General features: G+C 42.3%; 1 protein-coding gene across 1 annotated transcript in view; it reads left to right on the top strand.

The window, feature by feature from the left end:
• The window catches only part of JADE2 (jade family PHD finger 2), a 145426-nt gene that overhangs the window by 40622 nt on the left and 83921 nt on the right, over positions 1 to 20883 (top strand). The window contains exon 4 of the mRNA XM_081850324.1: positions 6172 to 6329. Coding sequence (XP_081706450.1) covers positions 6172 to 6329 — 158 coding nt within the window. The remainder of the gene's footprint in view (positions 1 to 6171; positions 6330 to 20883) is intronic.

The raw sequence follows: 20883 nt of genomic DNA on the forward strand, positions 1-20883 counted from the left end.
TTTTTATTGGAAGATGCATCCCGACTGCGTCTGGGCAGTCCAGCTTTGCTCTGTTTAGATGGGGTTGGAAATGTTCTCCAAACAAATGTGGAGGACAGAAAGAGCTGCTGGTGTGGAAAGAGGGGGCCCTGACTTTAGAAGAAAAGGTTGCTTATGTTTTTGTACTTTAGCTTTAATTGGGTTATCAGCTGCAGCTTCAAGGCTTAAACGAACTGACCTAAATATTAGATCTCTGTTGGGGTTAAATGTTCCCCCTTCCTATAAAGATTTGGTTTCCAAAGTAACTTCTGGAGCGTTTTAGCTCTGTGTTGAAAGTATAAAACTGCCTTTGAATCATTTATTACTGTTCACGCTGAGCAGTAGTTAGCTTGTCGAGAATAAGCACTCAAAACAAATTAAAAGGCATCTGAAGAAAACACCTGATCCAGCTCTGTCCTCATGTAAGATCAGAGAATTCGCTAGAGAGAGACTGATTAGAGCTGGTGGTATTTGAGTATTATTGCCAGTTTTGTAGATTATCATTTCAGATAATAACATATAGCAGAAGGAAGGCAAAATTATCCATTTTCATTTACAAATGACCCTTTATTTCCTGAGAAGCAAGGCGGCTGTAGTTAAATCAAAGGCTAATTCTTGACAGAAAAGCATTATTTGCCATGATGGAATTGTTGTTCTTGTTGCTGTTAGGATGTTATTTCTTTTACCCTCACAGTGTACATTAGGGGAATCTGTAGAAGGAAAATAGGAAGGAGATGGGGGATGAAATATTCTCATCAGAGCAAGACTCAGCATAGATATTGGTGTTGCAGTTTCATGTGTCACTGAGAATCTGGTTGGGTTTGGCTGCAGACATTGTCAAGAAAGACAATGGCTACCATTTTGTTTACTATTCCCACCCTTTCTCTGAATAACCTTTTCCCTTTCTACACCCCCCCAAGATGATAACCCCTCCATTCTTCTAAGAGAAAACGAAACAATAAAATACATGTATATTTTGTAAGCCACTTTGAATTACTTTTGAGTTATTGTAAAAGAAAAGTGACTAATAAGTACTAATATTATATCTTAAGTCAAGATGGTGATCTGATTTCAGGGAGGTATATTTTGTGGCAAACGAGTCCTATCAGTCTGGGCCATTTCAGAAGCGAAGATAAAATCTGCAGTCAACAAAGAGCTGCAGAACATCACAGCTTTGTGACAAGTGTAGTTGCATGAGTCACCTACAGAAAGGCAATGTGTGAAGTGGTCTTTCTTCAAAACAAGGTTTGCTGTAAAAGAAAAAAAAAATGTTTAAGCTTGTAGACAGGTAAGAGCACTTCCATTGTGTTCAGCAGCTGCAGAATGTTCCTAGGTATTATTACTCGGAACTAGGAAAATTCTTTCCAACTTGCTAAGAGGCCTCACTTCTGGGAGAAGAAACAAAGAGCTTTCATTAGCTCAACAGATACAGTGTTGATTCATACAAATACCAGCCAGGAAATCCCCTACTCATGGTGGAGGTAGACTCCATGCGCATGCTTACCACCACAGTACACACATACATCTAGTTCCCTGTGAGCCTTCTAGCTTGAAAACAGTGTACAGTATAAAGTTTGAATAAATTGGGCGGTATTTATACTTACCTGTATTGGTTCACAAGTACACCTGGTACAGATGTTATGGATGCCCTATGCATGTTGTTGGAGTCTTGTAACCCACCACTTACAAGGCGTTCCCAAGGCTGATAAATATACGAACAAGTTTGCCTTAAGGACCACGCTAAAATGTGGGCTTTTAAAATTTCCACTGGTGTTTGTATACACTTCTGTCTCAATCAGGTCATGCAGAAAAGTTAAGATGGGAGAAGTCAGAAAGTGAAGAGGCTTCCACCACTTCTAGCAACCATCTGCACCTCCTTAATTTAAAGACAGAGGGTGGGATTCACCTGCTCCCCTCCATGTGCCCCCTGAACCTCCAGAACAGCAGGGGAGGGGAAGACTGGGATGTTTTGCCAGGCAGGCTGATATGCTTGTACAGGCGAGACACTTGTAACAGCATGACATTGAATTCTACTCAGAGTATTTATGTAAACCTGGGACACTTTCTTTCAGAGGGATTACTCTGTATTTACTAGTAATGTACTAGAGTGCCATGGATTTGTAGTATTCATAAATAAAAATACAAGCTGAGTCCTCACCAGCTTGTAAGAACCACCCTAATTATTATAAGTGGTATATGATCTCTCATGAACTTCCTCAAGGCATAGTCTAAAAAAGTAAAAGGTGACCTGAGTTACCCAGGCTAGAAAGATTTGCCTGGTTCTGTGCCAGCATTCAAGTGCCACACTCTACTTAACATGTGGGTGAAACACAATCATCTCAGCTGAAAGACATCTAGCAAGAACTGATATGACTTTCTGCTAGCCTTTTGTAGGCTGTACAACAGTTGTGCCATGAGCGTTAAACTGGTCAGTTTTTGTGTTTCTGATCATTAGTAGATTATATGGTTGGGGTCTTTGGCTGCTGTAAACTAATTAATGGCATTTTTCTTAACACTGCTACAATTAGCTTGGTCCTTTTCCAGTTTGCTTTTGGCATAAACCCAGTGGAGAGTCAAGAAGCATGCTAGTAGTCATGCTTACTTCTGGTAACAAGGCAATGCACCCTTTAGTTTTGTGGGGTTGCTGCTGTGTTTTAATCCTTATGTTTAACAATCCAGCATCTTGATGGTTGCTGAATTGGGCTCTGATTTGAAAAGAATGCTTTCTAAAGATCCAGGTGTGGGAGGGTGGTTTTTTTTATTTTTTTGCTGCTCTGCTTGCAATAATATATAAAAGAGTAACATGTATGAGAATCAGGTGACTGCAGTTGCACTGCTGCATTTATCTGGACCAGCCATTCAATTACAAGAAAGAAAACATCAACATGCCCTAGGAAAGGCTAGCACAGTGGAAAACCTGAGTCATTTCAGTTGCTAAATTAGTTTTAAATTAAATGTTTCTGAGGCTGTACTAAGTTCACCCATTGTCTGGAAAAAGGACAGCGTTTGGACTTTTGCTCAAGCAACTGGCGCCTTCCATATTAATGTGGAGTGCCATATGAAACTTGGAACACCTATTCATCCTCTGATTTACACAGAAGTAAGATGGAGTAACTTTTCATTTCATACATGCCAATTTCAAATCATGCTCAGAGTTCTGTTTATTTTTATTTTTATTTTCCTTGATACAGTCAAGGAATAAAGGCAATGAAAATAAAGAGAAAGATCAGCAACGGAGCATAGCAATTTGCAGTGCAGTATTATGTAGTTAAAGTAAATACAACCAGAACAAAACTAAAAGAAGGAAGCAGTGGGTGATGGGAGGAAGAAAAGCGGGAGGAGAATAGGTCCTGGCAGAACCTGATGGGTGTGTGCTTCCTTCAAACAGTTTCCAGTACAACTCCCAAATGTCCAAGTGTCTATTGTGCCACCTACTGAAGGTAGCTTTCCCCCCATATGGTGCCAGAGTAGATGAGCCCTCTGAGCGATTGTGGGTGTGGTAGGAGTGGAGAGATATATGCTCTTTCCACTAGTCTTTGGACCAGCAACAGGGCACGCAAAGTCTAATTACTTTGCTCCTCTGTCAGGACCCACAGCACTGCAGGATAACTGAACATAGCGTGAGCATCAAATAATTTTGGGGATTTTCCGAGGACCAAGGCAGTATGGAGAATCCCGTCAGGACAGAGATCAGTCTGGGTGGCATGTTCATTTTTATCACAGGAACCTTGCCCCACAGACTCTGGGGTAAACATTTCCACCATTCCTAGTCACACTGTATTTCCTTGATTGTATGCATAAGTTTGCAGTTGACCACGTTGCCGATATCTCTGGGAACTAGAATTCACAGATATGCTAGTTTAGCGGGACACAAACCGAAATTCCAAGCCGTGTAAAAACTGTGGGGCAGGACACCATCAAGGGATACAACTTCTGGTTTGGACCAGTTCATGCTGTATCCTGAGAGGTGTCCAAAATAATGGATGAGTGTTGTCAGTAAGTGACACAGGCTCAGTGCCATTTGTTTGAACCAGAAATGCTATCTACCTCACCATAGAGGACATGGGCACTAGCTTTTTAGATTTCTTCTTCTGGCATCTCACTGCTGCTTTTTGTTCCCTTGTGTCAAGGAGGAAGGGATTGGGTGACATTCAGCTGAATATTTTTTCCTCCCCCCTCCCCCCATGGAGACCCATTTGATGAGCAGTGTGGCAGCCTTAGTTAGGACATTCCTCGTTCTTCAGTAATATCAGAACCTATATTCCCCTCTTTGCCTTTCTTTCTTGTCAAACTTCTTTTGTTATTGGGAGTGGATTGGATAGGCCCAACTGTTGGCTCACTTGCGCTCTTGTGTGTCCATTTTAGAGCATTTTGTTGCGCTGTAGAAGTGTGTCGCTGTGCATTAGTCTGGCTGGGACACTGGAAATCCACACTTGGCCAAGAAGCCCTTGGGGTGGCCCTGAGGAAGTCACTGTCTATTAACGCAGACTTCTTAATATGGTCCTTATGAGGCTAAAACATCTCTCTGAACTCCCTAGAGAGCACAGGGGTGGGGCACATTCACTCCTAGGCAACCTCCTGGGTTGCACTGCGGCAGTAGGTAGTGCCAGAGGCAAAAGTGGGAAGAGCAAAGGAAGCAGTGCACCTCCGTACAGTGACTCTATTCCAGCTGTGTAAAGGGCACAGGGTTCTGTGCAAGCAAGAGGCATTATTGCAGTTCAAGACATACTGCAGGCAAATGAAGGCACTTGAGAAAGACATGGAGCTGGGTATATGTTAATGAATCGACAACAAGTAATTATGGATTATTGTTCCAGTAATGGATGTTGGAGGGGTTTTTTGAGATAAAGTCTTCATACTGGGCTGGAGGAGGACTATTCTTGACATTTAGTGATAATAACAACTGGAGACCCCCTTTTAGACTTTTTGTGTGGAAATGAAAATGAATGAACTTGGGGTGTCAGGGATGGAAGATTGGAAAATAATGTGATAACAATAATTACGTGACAAAATATAATGATATATATTAACAATATTTCAGCTGCTACTAGCACCACCAGTATTACTACTACTACTACTGTTAGCAAGAAGTCAAAATCCTTTATGCGTCCAAGCTAAGCATATGCATCTTTTGAGGAGTAACTCTGCTGTTATTTGACTTTAAAAAAAAAATTCCCTGGAACAATTCACAGCATGTATATGCTTAAGGAGATGACTCATCAGAGAAAACAGTTTCAATCAGTCAATCTTTGTGGGTTAGAGTGAATTGCTGGGAAATTTCAAGAAACTACAAAGACAAGAAAACAAACAGAAAGTAGGGTTCAGTGAAGCTACCCTGCAGTACTAATTCCAGTAGTTATCTCCATGAGTGAGACTGTGCTGACAAATGGATTCCTAGTGAAGCAAGTACCCATAAGTCCTCCTGGGATACAGAGACATTCCTTTCAAAAATTATTTGTTTTGCACTTCCAACTCTTTCTTCAGAGTAACTTGCACACAATTGGTTCCAAGTTTCCTTGACAGTGGTTCCTTTTTACAATATTCAGTACTGATGTAAGAGCTCAGCATGTATATAGGAGCTAACTTATTAGCTACCGTATTTTTCGTCCTATAGGGCGCACCGGCCCATAGGACGCACCTCGGGTTTTTTTGGGGGGGGGAATGAATAAAAAAATTTATTTCTCCCCCCCCCCAGCCGCGGCTGCCGCCCCAAGCCTTGCGTACACCTGCCTGAAGCACGGGGCGCCCTCCGGAGGGCTCCCTGTGCTTCGGGCTGCAGGCTGCCGCCCCAAGCCTTGCGCGCCCGGCAGGACCTCCCGCCGGGCTTGCAAGGCTTGCGGATAGCTTCCTGAAGCCTGGAGAGCGAGAGGGGTCGGTGCGCACCGATGCCTCTCGCTCTCCAGGCTTCAGCGAAAACCTGCATTCCACACACATTTCCCCTTCATTTTTGGAGGGGAAAAAGTGCGTCCTATGGGGCGAAAAATACGGTACATTTGCTTTTGTGTATCTAATAACTTCCCTTAATTATCTAAGGCCTGAAGAGGTTCCCCCCATATATACATGGTACAGCCAGGTGGTAGACATGAATTTCTACTCCCAAAGGCCAAGGATGTGTCCTGCCTCTCACTGTCCCACTCTCATCTTCTTCTCCAGGTTTTTCGTACCGATCTGATAACAGCTATGAAAATCCCAGATTCTTACCAACTGAGCCCAGATGAGTACTACATCCTTGCTGATCCCTGGAGGCAAGAGTGGGAGAAAGGTGTTCAGGTGCCAGCAAATACAGAAACAATCCCTGAACCAGTGGTTAGGTAAGCCTGATGTTCTTCTGCTTGTGAGATACCTTCAGTTGGTTTTCCCCCTTCAGAGAGTGCCATGTTCTGCCTCCTATGATTTAATGAGGAATCTTTACATGATCCCAGTTGTATAGGGTAGCTTTACGGGGTTAACTTTTCCTGTGAGGGAGTTAAGAGTCAGGCCCAGTGTCACCATGTGGCATCCTCCAATAGCTGTTATGATATCAACAAACTGCTTTCTGATTTAGAGCTGTTTGATATGCCTGAGAGAATCTCATTTCTTCTTTGACTCACTTGGGTTCTGAGCTAGAAGGCAGAAACAGCATTAACTTAGCTGTGCTGCTGTTGGAATAGGATCAGTCCCAGCTTTAACCACTGCACCAGCAGAAATCGGATTGCAAGCATGAAAAGGTTCAAAGGAGTTAGTGGTTAATGAGAGGGTTTATGTGCACCTGAAAATCTATCTTGGGTATGATTTTCCCTGAGGTGGCAATCCAAAACCTGCTTGCCTGGGTTAAGCCCAATTGAATTCAGTAGGACTTGCTTGTTACTAGACATGATTAGAATTGTGCTGTTACTCCAGATAATTTGAGTGGATTTTGGCCGCCAAAAGTCTACTGCAGGTTGCATTATATGGAATGCTGTTGGGGGATAATGAATCCCAGGCTGTTGCTATGCTTTCCATCCTCCTGATCTTTCCTATTCTGATGGCTTTGCAAAGTCACAGGACAACTATGGTAAGTTAAAGTCAAGTGTGTTTGAACATAAGTGATAAATGTCCCCCCGTATCACCAAATTCTGTTTTCAAAGATTTTCATAAATCCAAACTGGACAGAACTGCATTCTATCTCCCTGTTTTCAGAGTTTCTTTCAGTGATACATTATATGGCAGGGATGTCCAACAGGTTGATTGCGGGGTGTCCCTGGTCAATTCTGGGACCCCGATGCCCCCCCCCAAAAAAAGCTCAACAACTTTGGCTCATCCTCATTTTTTTAATAGTGGGAGTAGATCGCAGTCTCTTGGAAGTTGGACGTACCTGTCATATAGGGTCACTTGAAACTCTGAAATTGTTCTCCATGTATTGCACATTTGACCATCCCCAGGAATGCATTCTTATAGAAACCATAATGTGGCCCAAGCTGCCTGTAGATGCAGCTTCAGGGAAGTGATTGCCACAACAAGTGTGCTGCCACAAGGACACAAATTTCCACTGGGAATCTGGCTTTTTCCTGGGGCATCCTGTGACTCCTCATGGATGAGGCTGACTGTGAGACACCCCGTGATTTTGAGAAGTATTGCTATTGTTGGCACAACATACCTAAGTGAGTGGCCGGTGCTGAGAAGTTAATGGTGTTGAATAGGCTTTTGTCTTTCCTTTTTCATGGTATATCTTGTAGATCAGATGTTTATGGCTTGGTGCTGTGATAACCCGGGTTAAGACTTTATGATAGAATACAACTCTTAGTAAGTAATTGTTCAAGATTCTGCGAAAGAATTCTGGCACAGAACAGTTCCAAACCCAAATCTCCCATCTCCTGGCATCCTTATTAGCTTCTTATTAAACGCTGAAGCCCAAATGGAAAAGGTCCTATTTAAACTAATTCAAGGCTGCTCTTGCACATGATGTACTGCAAAAGCAACTGACTAGCATTTGAGCAGGCTTTGGCCAAGAACATCCCTGCCTCTGCATTTTGCCATTTCTTTTTTCTTTCCTGTGTCTTTTCAAGTCAACTTTGATATCGATATCAAAGATCCTGGGGGTTTCTGCACTTAAAAGATGTTACATGTAATTCTGAAGCCCACTGTTAATCTATGAAAATCAGTGCGTTGAAAGAGCTCAGGAGGATTTTAAGCGCATTAAGGTGTTTTCAGATTTCATGCAGGAAATTCCTCCCCTCCCCCCCCAAAAAGGATGGAAATATTTCAGTAAAGTCAATAACTGCCTGAAGCACAGCTTGTCCAGCAGTGACAGCAGCAACAGCTGTTGGTGGAGGAAAGTTATGAAATAAACTTTTGTGCACTCATCTCCTTCCATAAGGATTTGGGGAAGGTTGGGGGATGAATGACACGACTGGAAAACAACCAAACTTCAATGAGGAATCTAAACGCGTCCAAAATGGAAGCCATAAAAATGGAATTTGAAGTTTATTTAATCCTTAAAGAAATGTTGGGTGGAATATCTATTTTTACCAACTTTGATATACAACCACAGTCTGTAGTCGTAAATGTCCTGCTCTAGAGCTGAAGGTTGATTTTGGTGCTGTGTCAAGATGAAAAGTGATAGCCTGACGTTGCCTGGGCCGGAGGTGCCTATTTAAAGACAGACTAAACGGGTTCACTTTTTTGGGGGGGGGGGCAAGTATACTTTGCAGGCAAGCAGTTTGTTTAATGTGATCTGCTCTTTCACCCCACTGAGGAGGTAGCCAAAGGCTCTGGACTCAGCCCAGCACAGAGGTGGGCACCCATAAAGCCTTTGAAATCAAGGCTTAAATGTTCCTAACTCCATGTTGGACTGAGGACTCTGAATGATATACCGAGACCAAGGGATTGCATATGGAAGCTGTGTTGTACAGTGTTGCAAAGGGGCAGAAAAATGTAAGGAAATGAGTAAGGAAATGTGTCCAGTCCTAGGGCTGTTGTGCTTCAGTCTTCATTATTCCACCATCTTTTCTGAACTAATTGAATCATCTGCCACACACTATCAAGCCATTGTTGGCATTTCACAATACCATCTGAAGAACTCTTGACTCTTGGCAAAGGTTATACTAAACCCATTTGTTCTGCCCTATCAGATTTCCAAGGTTTAAGCAGTGGTTTGTGTAAGCCCAGGCACTGATTTCCTACACCAGTCATGGGTAGACCTACGGTTTGCAGGATCTACTTTTGACTGTTGCAACTAGAACCCCAAGATCCATCAACCAGAACTAGGTGCAAAATTGTGGCTCAGAGGCCAGAGCCAGAAGCAAAGTGGTGATTAAGAGGTAGCCTCAATTAACTATTGCTCTCAATGAACCATACACTTGAATAATCTCCATATGCAAGTATAAATCTATATCCAAGGTACTACAAAAGAGAGATTTCAATGTATTTGAGGGGATATCCTATTTAGGGGCATTAGAAATGCAATTTTACTACAAATCATCCTACAATGTACTAGTAGATAGATCCTGATGTACTTTTTAGCCACTCTTGCAAGGGTCAGTGGTCTGAGACGATGAAATAAGTTTGATGTGGGATACCAGCAGCGCAGCCTGGAAGTGTCCTGCACTTGGGAATCAGGTGCTCTCAGATAGCCAGTCACATGCTATTGCCTGCTGCAGTCATTCAGTGTGTTCAACCCATCACTTAGGGAGGCCACCTGAATCCCTTTCCAGCTCCAGAATGTCTGCCGCTGGTAGACCGGACCATCTCAAACTACACAGGAGCACCTTTCACAGTTCTGCAGGACGTGGCCCTTCTCTGTTGGCTGTGGATAGGGTGCCACCCAGCAGAGTTCATCTGTACTTCTATCCCTTTCCTACATCCATCCTTGCTCAGCCATCTGCACATCATTCTAAATTAGTGAGTCGAGATGGAAACCACAGCTTCCTGTGTCAGTAATGCAGGTGCATCTAAAGTGCCCATTATTTCCTGTCAAGTGGCCATTTCAGTTTGCAACTTCTTACATTTTCTCATAGGCTAAAAACTAGAGTCCCACTTCCATAGGAACATTTCAAGGCAGCTTTTATCTCCTAAGCTAAGTTTCAAAATAAAGGAGTGACTTTTCAGGAGTGTTGCTACCGCCTTGCAAGTCTGTTGTATCTCAGTTGTGACCACATTTTAAGAATGGGTAGCATAACCACATGCCATAAATGACTGTAGTTAGCGCAGGCAATAGAGAGAACCAGGAGTGTGGAATATAAATAGTGACACTGACGGCTGTCTTTATGGCAGCAAACAGGAAGGAGGGACAGGGGATGTATGCATGTATTGTTCCTTCTCTGAATACCCCAGGGGCATAATCACTTGTCCAGGTGTTTTCCACTTTCTGTCATATGCTAGATGATAGTCCCGTTCAAAAGAGGAAGGCGGATTTCAAACACAGAGTTTATGACTTCTGGCTATAAACAACACTTTGCACGTTTCGCTTTATGACAAAAACATGCGCCCTCAACATTCTGTACATGTGAGACCCTGGAAATATGTTTTCTGTTTTGTTCAAAAGCAGGCTTCAAATAAAAACTGAATTTATGGAGGGGTTTCAGACTCTTCGGAAATTTTCTTTCAGATGTTACAAAGTCAGTCCTGGTTAGCTGATGTTAGAACTGCTGTAGGGAGACTTTGTGATGTCTGAAACCACGTTTCCCCCATAAAGATGAAGTAGCTACATAGTTGGCCCTTGAACAGTCACTCTAATCTTCTTTTTTTCCAGAGTGACTACCCTGGACCAGTTGAATAAGGAGCAGGTGCTTCAAGGCTTTACAAAGCTGCCCGTGTCTAATAAATGAGTAGATTATTTGGATTGATTTTGTGCCATCTGAAAATAGTCACAAAACCCTCATGCCAAAGAAGCCTTGGAAAATCCCACACCTTACTTACAAGAGGGATTTGGCTACTCGTTAGAGAGGGATGGCTCTGCCATGCAACTTAGCAACTACTCCCCTTTTTTCTGCAGTGTCCCCATTCCTACAGTATACACACCTGGGGAGGGCCTTAAAACTGTTGAGGTGACATGTGGGGAATGAGGTAAGAATATGTGACTTACAGAACCTGTACATGAACAAAGTAGCAACTTTCTTCTTCTTCTTCTTCTTTTACCAGTTATACCACATCCTTCCACTGCAACATTTGGAATCTCAGACCTTAGTGGTTGTCTTCCTCTTAATGTTTTCTTTTCAATTTGCTCAAATAAACAGCACAGATGACCTAATGCTTGCTCAAACAAAAATGGGCAATTGCCCCCTCTTTAAGGTCTCTTCATAATGGGACAGCATAAATGCCTCTCTGAAAGTGAAAATGAAGGCCGTGGGGTTTTAAGCCAGCAAGGAGACAAATGCCCTGTGTTCTGTTGTGCTAATGCTGTCATTCTTGACAGTGATTTACATTGGAAATTCCTAGAGGGGAAAAGAGCCATACCAAGGTCTGGAAGCCACAAACACAGGCAATAGCATGTCATGACACATTTAGGAAATAATTCCGCTACATGCCATAGACAAATAATCTTCCTTAGTTAGCAAATGTTTAGATGATGCACAGATAATTTTTTTCCCCTGGGAGGGAAAGACGGAAGCAAGATAATTTCTCTGCCTGTTCCTCCTCTTCTCCCAGCAATGAAGTCATTGGCTTCTGAAGGGAAATTTTTTTTTGCTTTTCTTTTCATCTTTAAGCTTGGGTATCTATAAACTGACAGCCTACTTCCTCATTGCCTCTAGGTGTGCATGCCCCAGACTGAAAAATAGGTTGTGGGACATATTTCTAGTGCTCCTTAATTCTGAAGCTTGGGGTAGGGAAGGCAAGAAGGATTTATTTAAAGATATATAAATATAATTAAATTAGATAGTGAAAGCCCCCTTGAAACCACTTGGTCAAGAAGTAAGAGTGCTCCCTTTACTGTTACTGAATACAAAGGAAGAAGTGATTTCTTGATGGTTTTCTTGGGTCTGAGCCCGTTTGATCCAGCCACAGTCCTCTCTCTTGTTCCCATTTAAAGTCTGCTTCATACCATGTATTAATTTCTTTGCTCTCCATTATCATTGTGTCTCTTACCTGGCAAAATTTTGGCACAGGCGTCTTACATCATGAATTTGGGAAGGCAGGCTCCCAGTGCCTTACTCTGTGCATCATTGTGCTGACATTCCAGAGATGATACCCACTGACCCGCTCTCCACCGCCATTCAGTATCATCACTGTGAAACCTGTCTTGCTTGAACCCATTTGCCTCCAGATTGTCTGCCCTGACAGCTATATTGCTCATGCTAGGCAATCGTTTCTTCATCATCCTTTTCTGTTAAAGTTCTGTTATTTCTTTATTTTTTTTTGCAGAGAAGTTCACGGCAATTTTTTAAGAGACCAAATGGCTGCAAGAATTTGAATTGATAGTCCCCTTCAATAGTTTCTCCAAATCATGTCGGGGAGAAAGAGTCAGACAGAGTAGGGCCCACAACATGGCTCTGCCCCCAGAGTCACATCTCCTGCTAATCCTAGCCCTCACCACTCCACACCTCCATTAGGGCTGAAGATCTGAAGTGGGGATCCTGGCTCCCCATGTGATTGAGATCCCTGATCATGCAGGGTTCTCGGGCATGCAGGGAACCTGCACTTGTTGAATGCCACTCGTGAATCAACTGAATAAAATGGTAGAGGCTGTTGTAGAAACCACAGCTTGGAAACATTAAGTTCCAGTTTCAATTCCTGGCACTTCCAGTTAAAAATGGATGTCCATAGCAGGGTACCTCCATAGCAGAGAACCTCTGCTTAAGGTTCTAGAGAACTAGATGGACCCCTGGTCTAACTGAGCTGAAGCAGTGGTCTTGCTCCTTATAAAGTGACTTTTTATTAATGCAAGGAAATGTTCAATTGGAAACTTGTTTCTGTTAAAAAGGAATTGGAACTGCTTATGGTTAAGCAGTTGATGATAGCTATACAGTATCCCCTTTTTTGCAGTACTGTACTGAAAGACCTCAAAATGCTTTGCAAACAGTTGCAACTTTCTGGCAGTGCCTTTTCTGTGTATACTCCATGTGTAGTATGAATCTGTTTGTAAGTACATTCTGGGTCACTGAGCAACTGTTCTTGATTAGTGTTTTCACTAGACAGTGTATTACAACAGCATCAAGGTCTGGTGTATTAATACTTTTGAAACAGGGATGCTTGATGAGGACTTTTTTTCTGGGTGTGACAGGTTGTGAAATCAGTATCCTCTATAATTCTTGGATTTCACCTTAGTAACTGGTGAGGTGGTTCAAGTATCAAGATGAACCATTGTTTATTGTGATGACAACAATCTGCAACAAACCTTGGGCTTGAGTACTCTCCCTCCTCTCTTCTCAGACATGGCTGCAATGAGCAGATTATAAGGTTTTGCTCTGGTTGTTGTTGTTATTATTACAAACTAAAACTTCAGCCAGTTTGCCAATCTTAGCTATGGTTTGTTTGAAACAGGCCAGCTTCAAACCATTGAATTCATTGGGGTTTATTCCCAAGTAAATGTACAGTGGTACCTCGGGTTAAGTACTTAATTCATTCCGGAGGTCCGTTCTTAACCTGAAACTGTTCTTAACCTGAAGCACCACTTTAGCTAATGGGACCTCCTGCTGCCGCTGCGCCACTGGAGCACGATTTCTGTTCTCATACTGAAGCAAAGTTCTTAACCTGAAGCACTATTTCTGGGGTAGCGGAGTCTGTAACCTGAAGCGTATGTAACCTGAAGTGTATGTAACCTGAGGTACCACTGTACTTAGGACTGCAGCTTTCATGTATGCACTGGCCTCGGGTGTAGCTTCCCTCTCCTACCCTGTAAACATGTAAGTTTGAATTATTGTTTCTAGTCATTCCCATTCTGTATAAAGCTGTGCAAATGATACCATATTTTTTTTAATGGCAATATACATTTCTTGCCTGAATTCATCTCTGTGAGTAGCCTCGTTAATATTTTTATAGGTCAGATTTCATAGAATTCTAATCAGCTGTACAGGATTTGAAGCACATAGCAGATGCATGAGTGCGCACACCCACCAAATACAGTTCCTCTTGTCTTTTAATAGGTGGTTGCAAATGCATGCATTTTTAATTGAAACACTTCTGGAAACTTTTTGTTGCTTCGATAATCAATCCTAGTCCTTTTAATGTTAGTAACTCTGGTCTAGCTCAGACCTACACAACTTTTGACACCCCCACCCCAAAAACCAATCAGAGTCCACAAGCCATACATTTCAGGCCACCAGGATCTCAGTAACAGCAGCCAGGCTAGGACTGTAAAAAACAGATTTGGATTTAGCTTCTGTCGGCAGTGCACACTATCTCTGAGAAGTTCCATCCGACAAATTTTTACGCTTCCCTCCCATCACATATGCAGAAATGTGCCCCTTACTCCACACTCACACTGTCTGCAACAAAGAGGGGGCATAGATCATGACTGGCACCCAGAGCCCCCTTAAAACTCCACTCTGTTTTCAAGAACTGATTTACGTATGCAGTATCTCCTTGGTCCCAAAGCCTGACAAGTGAGTATTCAGTTCCCCCTACTGCCCAATCCATTCCTACCACTCAGAAGGGCCTTTCTCATTAATGGTTTCTCTGAAGAATAGGCATTAACAGCTGGTGCATCGAGCGGCAAATATGCAACTAATATCACTGAACATTGCTGATATTTACAATACAGCAAAATTGCTTTTTGTGATCCAATCCCCTCACCCCAAAAATCTGTCCCTTTGTTTTTGTTGGAATGGAACCAAATCTTTACTTGTTGCTCAGTGTCTTGATTCGATTTGTATCCATAAGCCATTCCATAAAATACTGAAAATGTTCCCCTTAATCTCTTGTGTTTTAATAATAGACTCCCGATTATCCCTCGGAGACACTGCTGTAGGTCGCAAGTGCTTTTATTCTCAAGGACTCTGCGTGGCAGTTATCTTCTGGATGATGGACTGGAGTTCAGACTTAAATAATTCATTTGTTCAGCCTGTCAATTTTTTCTAGAAATGTTAAAAGTGGGAAGGCATGAACACCAACACTTTTTGGACTTAACTAGTCGGCTGAGTGTCAGGCTATTTTAATACACCAATAACAGCTTGGGATCTATTTTAGGAATGCTGTCTAGGATGGCAGCTTAGTCTTCCTGTTTGTTTATTTATTTTTAACCTGTTAAAAATGTATCTTCAGACACCTCCCCCGGAACAGATTTCCTGTGGAATTTTCAGAGCTGCATAGGAATGTGGCCAAGCTGCATGCATATTAATATTTGTTGTGAAGGCTTGATGCATAATGGGATTTGTAGTGTTCATTTTTGTGGGTCAAAATGAGTGGGGGGGGCACATGCTGTCACTTAGTACAGTTGGAATAGGTTGCAATGAAGTCAGCTTTTCAAGTGACATAGTCTGCAGCTTGCTGAGAACCTCCTGTGTTTCTTATTCAGAAGAGAATTGTGGCACGTATTAGTAGTGTTGTTGCTTGATGCGTTGAAATTTCAATGAGTTAAAACAACCACGTGCACATATGCAAATGCGCATGTGATAACAAGAAAAACTTTCCTGGTCCATGGCGAGCCTGTGGTGGACTTGCAGAAAGTAACAGAGCAGCTTAGAATTGAATCCAGGCAAATCAAAAGAGAAAACCTGTTTTCTGACTCACTTCTACAGGCATTGTTCGCTGTGGCTAGGATGGATAGTAACAATCATGGTAAGGGTTTTAAGTTTCATTCCTGTGATGAAGTGGATAAAGTCCTGGGACTGAATGTGAGAGATGCAGACTGAAATCCCTGCTGAGCCACAAAGCTCACTGGGTGGCCTTGAGCCAAGTCAGTGTCTCTCAGCTTAAAATTCTTGGGCCATTACTGTAGTCCTGTGAATTCTTTTGACCCAAAGTCTTAAAGGAGGGAGACACACAGGCAGGACTGTTTGCATGATACTTTTCCACGCCTCTTCCCCACCCTCATCACAATGCATAGAAAACACATGTGCATTAGCTAATATAGGTTATGATTCCTGTGTGGCTTGGGGAGGATGGGAACAGAGCAGGAAAGGGAGCACATAAGCCTACGTCCAGCTCCTAATCTCATAGGGCATAGAGATGAGTTCAGAAATGCATCACATTTTAACTCTCTCAAACATGCCACCAGCTGAGATATTCCATTCTAGACAGTGCTCTTGGTAGAGCTGGAAGTGATCCAAACCAAAGGTATTTCTCTGGTAGTAGACTTTAGATGCCAACTCTCTCTCTTTCTTTTAAAAACGAGGGATAAGGTTTCTAACACATTGTTAATCTCAATTTAATGAGCCAGCTCGTGTTTGAGAATTGGTATCAGTGTTGCCAAAAGTGTATGAAAATAAGCTTTGAAAGGGGGAAGGATGGAGCAATACATTAACTGGAGCCAAATTACTAATACAAAAGCATCTGGAATTATTTATCTAATTATCAAAGCAACAATATTTTCAGAATTCTTTCAGCAATGAAACAGACAACTATTCATTTGCACTCCTCAGTTAAAAAGTGTGGAAAGTGTTGCTGTCCTCCCACACCCACCAATAAACTATAATAATTCGCTTTCTGATAACAATTATCACAATGGCACTGATTCTCACTAATAATGGAGAGATGGTGAGATGTCTACCAAAGAGGGATCATAGTGTCCTTGGTGTATACATGGCAGCTGGAGCCCATCTGTAATTTGGTTGCAATGTAAACAGACCAGTGGCTATTGATGCCCAGTGAAAAGTTGGAAGACTTCATGGGAAAGTTTATTAACATTTAAAATCCTATATTGCTCCCTGCTACAACACTTGATTTTAAGAGTCATAGTCATGGCGGCTTAGTACATGCCATTCATGCACGGAGATGGGTTCTGTGTGTGGATTGCCCTTTTGTCTACACAGAAGAGTTTTCTGGGCGGGAGTGGGAGAAGAATGCTTCCGATAGTTGAGGGAGCTATGATTCAGAGATGTTTGTTTCCAGACATTTTGGGATCTCTCTTGACTTCAGTGGGAGTTTCTAAACTGCTGTCACCTTGTCTGCAGATTTTATATACCATTCCATACCGTTGTCTCTCAGGGTGAGAAATGATATCGGAGTGAGTGTGGGATTCATTCTCTCTCCCCACCCCCCCCCGCTCTGTTTTTTTGCTTCTTGTGCAACAGCACACCTGCTGCATTGTCATGCCTTCAGATCCCACCAGTGCAAGGGGACTTACTAGCTTTTGGACTTTTTTATCCATAGAGTGTTACTTGTAGATAGGATTACAGCTTTTACTTTCATTGAATGATATTTTGTTGGTTTACCAGTGGGTATGATTTCGGAAAACTTTTCATTCTTTCCTAGGATTTCTCTTCATTCTTTCCTAGGATTTCTCTCTCCCCCCCCCCAAAAAAAAATAATATCACTAGCCCCTTCCCATGTCTGTGAAAGTCATAAGATTTGGCAAAGCTCTAAATCTTTTTGCCAGATACATTTAATAAGCAGCTTTAATTATCAGAAAATGAAAAACATCCCTTTTACAGTGTGTCTCATTATTATTTTTTGAGTTGTGCTATTTTTGTAAAATAATTCCTGAGTGAATCAAGGTGGCAGTAAATAACAATGTGAGATTTCATTGAAGACTGCTAGCAGAACTATCTTCCCACTTTAATAAGCTGATTTATTTATGGGCATTGGCCACGAAGGCTTTATACTAGAATGTAGGTAGAGAGAAGATGACTGACTAATGCATTTGCCATAATAAAATTAAGGATTTACATAAGGGAATTAGTATATGGAATGATGTAGCATGCCTATCTAGCACATTAAAGAGGAACAGTTTGTATATAAAATAAGAAAACACATTTGTTCCTGCTGGTTAGCATTCATGATGCCGAATACTCAGGAGCTGGATTGAACCATTTTTCAACCACGCACCAGCTTCATAGTTCAGCTATTGGCTTATTCCCCCCCCCCCCAGTGCCTCTGGCAATTTCTCATGCAGTGTTTTAATTGTTGTAACCGGCCCTGGGACCTTGGGGTGAAGGGCGAATAATAAATTTTAATAAGAACAACAACAATAACATCATAATATTACTACTCAGGGGCAAGCCTAGGTTGGTTTGTTACAGAGAATACCAGAATTTTTGGCCAGCAACTGTTCCCTGGCAAGCAGACTGGTATGGTACACATTTATGCAATACACAGTTAAGTGCATGCTTACTGTATTGTATGTGTGTGCTCAGAAACATACATGAGGTGACCCTGCAGCTATTAAAACTAACATTTGGAAAAAAATTTTGCTTCTGCAGTTTCGTTGAGTGTGTCAGGGCTGTTGCAGCCATTCAAAAATATGCCCTGACTGGCCTTGATGCAACAAGCACTGTCTGCAAATATAGTAACAGCTAGCCAGAAGTGATCACTAGTTGCAGCAACGGAAAATGGGCTGTGCCTAAGGCATAAAACATGACCAGAAGTCTGTACAGTTGTACCTTGGAAGTTGAACGGAATCTGTTCTTGAAGTCCACTTGACTTCCAAAGCATTCGAAAACCGAAGCATAGCTTCTGGTTGGCTGCAGGAAGCTCCTGCAGCCAATTGGAAGCCCCATCAGATGTTCGGCTTCCAAAAATAGTTCGCAAACTGGAACAGTCACTTCTGGGTTTGCAACTTTCAGGAGCCAAAACGTTCGGGAACTAAGCTGTTCAACTTCCAAGGTACGACTGTGTCTTTTTTTCTGGATATCCTGGGCCATATATTGCATGCTCCACACAAATGTTTCCCCAAGGACAGTTGTGTAGTGAAGATTTGAAATACCGTATTTTTTGCTCTATAAGACTCACTTTTTCCCTCCTAAAAAGTAAGGGGAAATGTGTGCGCGTCTTATGGAGCAAATTCAGGCTGTGCAGCTATCCCAGAAGCCAGAACAGCAAGAGGGATCGCTGCTTTTGCTGCACAGCGATTCCTCTTGCTGTTCTGGCTTCGGGGATTCAGAATATTTTTTTTCTTGTTTTCCTCCTCCAAAAACTAGGTGCGTCTTGTGGTCGGGTGCGTCTTATAGAGCAAAAAATACGGTGCCTGAAATGGCCGCTGGCTTCCAGTTGTATGGCACTTCATAGTGCATTCCTGCATAGTTGCTGTTCGGTAGGCACATGGAACCAATCACCCTTATCCACCTTTCAGAATACATGCATTTTATTTTATTTTATTTTATTTTATTTTATTTTATTTTATTTTATTTTATTTTATTTTATTTTATTTTATTTTATTTTATTTTATTTTATTTTATTTTATTTTAAAAGAATTAATAAAGATATTCAGAAAGTAAAGAACCATTGTGGTGTTATGAAGCAGCTACAGGAGAAGAAAAGCTAGAGGTGAAAACAAATCATACTGTATGAGAAAACCCCATGGCATCTGGTTGAGGCAGATAGCCAGGCAAATGCTTTATTTATTTCACGGCCACATACTGCGCCCCCCGCCAGTAGTTAAGTCATGATTATTTGTTCCATCGAGGTCTCTTGGGCTGGAGTGGCTCCCCAGGGGGCAGAGCTTCAGCGATGTCCTTGACTGGGAGGGCTGAGGAGATGGCAAAGTCATAGCTGCACAGAAGCAGCAGTGGGAGCACCAGATTGGCTTTGCTGGTGTGTCTGCCATGTCCTGACCTCACTGCCTCCTGTTCTTCCTGCTAAGCATCAACAGTAGGAGGCTGCTCCAGTAGCTCCACATGACCAGGAGAGCCATCCCTGGTCAAGATTAGTTTTTAAAAGGAGTATTGCATGTCTTGAGATGTGACCTCAGACGCTGCTGTTTCTGGAATCACTAAGCCATACATGTCACCCCTGTGTTCCAAATCTACCAGTCTCCACACATCTGTTCGAGGCCCTGGTTAAATGGAGCAGCTCTTTAGCCCAAGGTGTAGTCATAGTTGTTCAGCCATGAACCCTCCAGTTCACGTCTAATTTGTAATTATGAGGATAAACTGTCAATCTGGAGTTGAATCAAAATGATCTATATGACTCGGGGCACACCAGTTATAGTCAAACAGTTGGATGTTGGGATAAATGTAAGTGCTGTTCACACTGACGCTCCTCTTACTGCATAGTTTGTTAATTACTTTCTACCTTTAATGAGGGAGAGAGGTGGTGGAGGGAGCACACAAGTTCAGAACCCGCTTTTGATCTTGCCCTATATAGAATTCGATGGTGAAGCAATATCTGAACAGGTCCCAATTACTAGTTAAGGGATGCTGCTTTTAATCCTGGCACGCAGAATATTCACAACAAATGTTCAGTGTCATGGATGAGTAACACATAAAATAAATTTGTTGCAACTTGTTTTGGGGGAGCAGTAATAATCTGGGAATCACTTCTCTGCTGGGTTCCCAAGTATGTTTTGACTTCAGTAGAACACAATTCTATGCACATTTAGTCAGAAGTAAGTCCTGCTGAGTTCAGCTGGGCTGTGTTGATACCAAACTACTGCATTTGGTGACCAAATTGGCAAGAGATTTGTTCGCTTACTGCTCTGCAGAGGCCTTTTTGGTCTGCTAGTCTAGGCTGGTTTTACCAGAGCAGTGCCACAAGGCCCAAGTTGCTCTTTGTCACTTTTGATTGCACTAGGCAAGTCACTTCTTTTCACTGTACATCTTGTTATCCCATTTACCTTGCAGCAGTAACGATTTATTTCTCACATTTATTCCCCACCCTTTCTCTAAGGACCTAGCGGCTATTTTGGTTTAGAAAGTACTGGATACCTTGAGGCAGGGCCAGCTGCTCTCATATGAATTTGCCTCAAATGTTAATACTCTCATCAGGCACCTAGCTCTGAGTAACCCCACCTTCTGAGGTTAGGTGAGCAGCTGCCAGGAGCAGGATCATTCCCCTTTTCTACACCCTATTTATAGAATTCCCTACCAACCTGAC

The sequence above is a fragment of the Podarcis erhardii genome (assembly GCF_964252035.2).
Source record: "Podarcis erhardii genome assembly, chromosome: 2".
NCBI classification, from domain to species: Eukaryota; Metazoa; Chordata; class Lepidosauria; order Squamata; family Lacertidae; genus Podarcis; species Podarcis erhardii.